Source organism: Bombus impatiens, unplaced genomic scaffold, assembly GCF_000188095.3.
Source record: "Bombus impatiens unplaced genomic scaffold, BIMP_2.2 scf_1199, whole genome shotgun sequence".
In the NCBI taxonomy this organism is placed as follows: domain Eukaryota; kingdom Metazoa; phylum Arthropoda; class Insecta; order Hymenoptera; family Apidae; genus Bombus; species Bombus impatiens.
Window position 1 is genome coordinate 1 of NT_177618.1, and position 721 is coordinate 721.

General features: G+C 31.9%; 1 protein-coding gene across 1 annotated transcript; it reads right to left on the reverse strand.

Annotated features, from left to right (window-relative positions):
• Positions 1–42: 42 nt before the first annotated feature.
• Positions 43–630, reverse strand: LOC112213769 (the record flags this gene model as incomplete). The annotated part of the gene is made up of 2 exons (XM_024371200.2): positions 43–274; positions 313–630. Coding segments are annotated over 2 exons (550 nt in total), but the record flags the coding sequence as incomplete, so codon positions are not given.
• Positions 631–721: the final 91 nt, after the last annotated feature.

Here is a 721-nt window from a genome sequence, read left to right on the forward strand (position 1 = left end):
TCTTCCATTCCTTTGTAAACACTTATTATATCACGATATTACATTTTGTTCAACCTTGTCTATTGATTTTGTATCATTTTCAGCAGTTGATTTACTAACTGCTTCTAATTCCTTCGTTTCAATTTGGTTTTCTTTATTTGTATCGCCGTCCAAAATATTTCTCATTGAAATATTATCCTTCTTGTTATGATCTTTTTCTGCTTCTCCTAAACTTTTACTTTTTTTGTCAAACCATTCTTGTAAATTTTGAGTATCTTGTGACGAAGAAACCATTCTTGCAAATTTTGAGTATCTTGTGACGAGGATGGTGACAAATCATTATACAATGCTGCAATATCTTCTTTCCTTCGTTTCACAGACTCTTTCTGGTATTCTGTCGAGCTATTGACATCAAACATTAAGTCTGTTTTAATGAAAATATAATCCTGTGAAGCGGTGTCAATTGATACTTTCTTTTCATAAGAATCTTCTACATTAGACTGCAATTCTTTTGAAAATTCTTTCAAAACCATTTCTTCATTTCCTACAGTAACGTCTGTTTTCTCCAAGCTTTTGTTCAAATTATTAGAAACTAAACTACCCTGATAATTCCGACTAGTAGCTTCTTTAATAGTCTCCTTTAACAGTTTTCTTAATTCGATTTCGTCAATTGTTTTTCGTAGCAATTCGATTTTTTATCGAGGCGTTGACCCTCTTCTTTTGCTTGTTGGAAAAGGTCCAT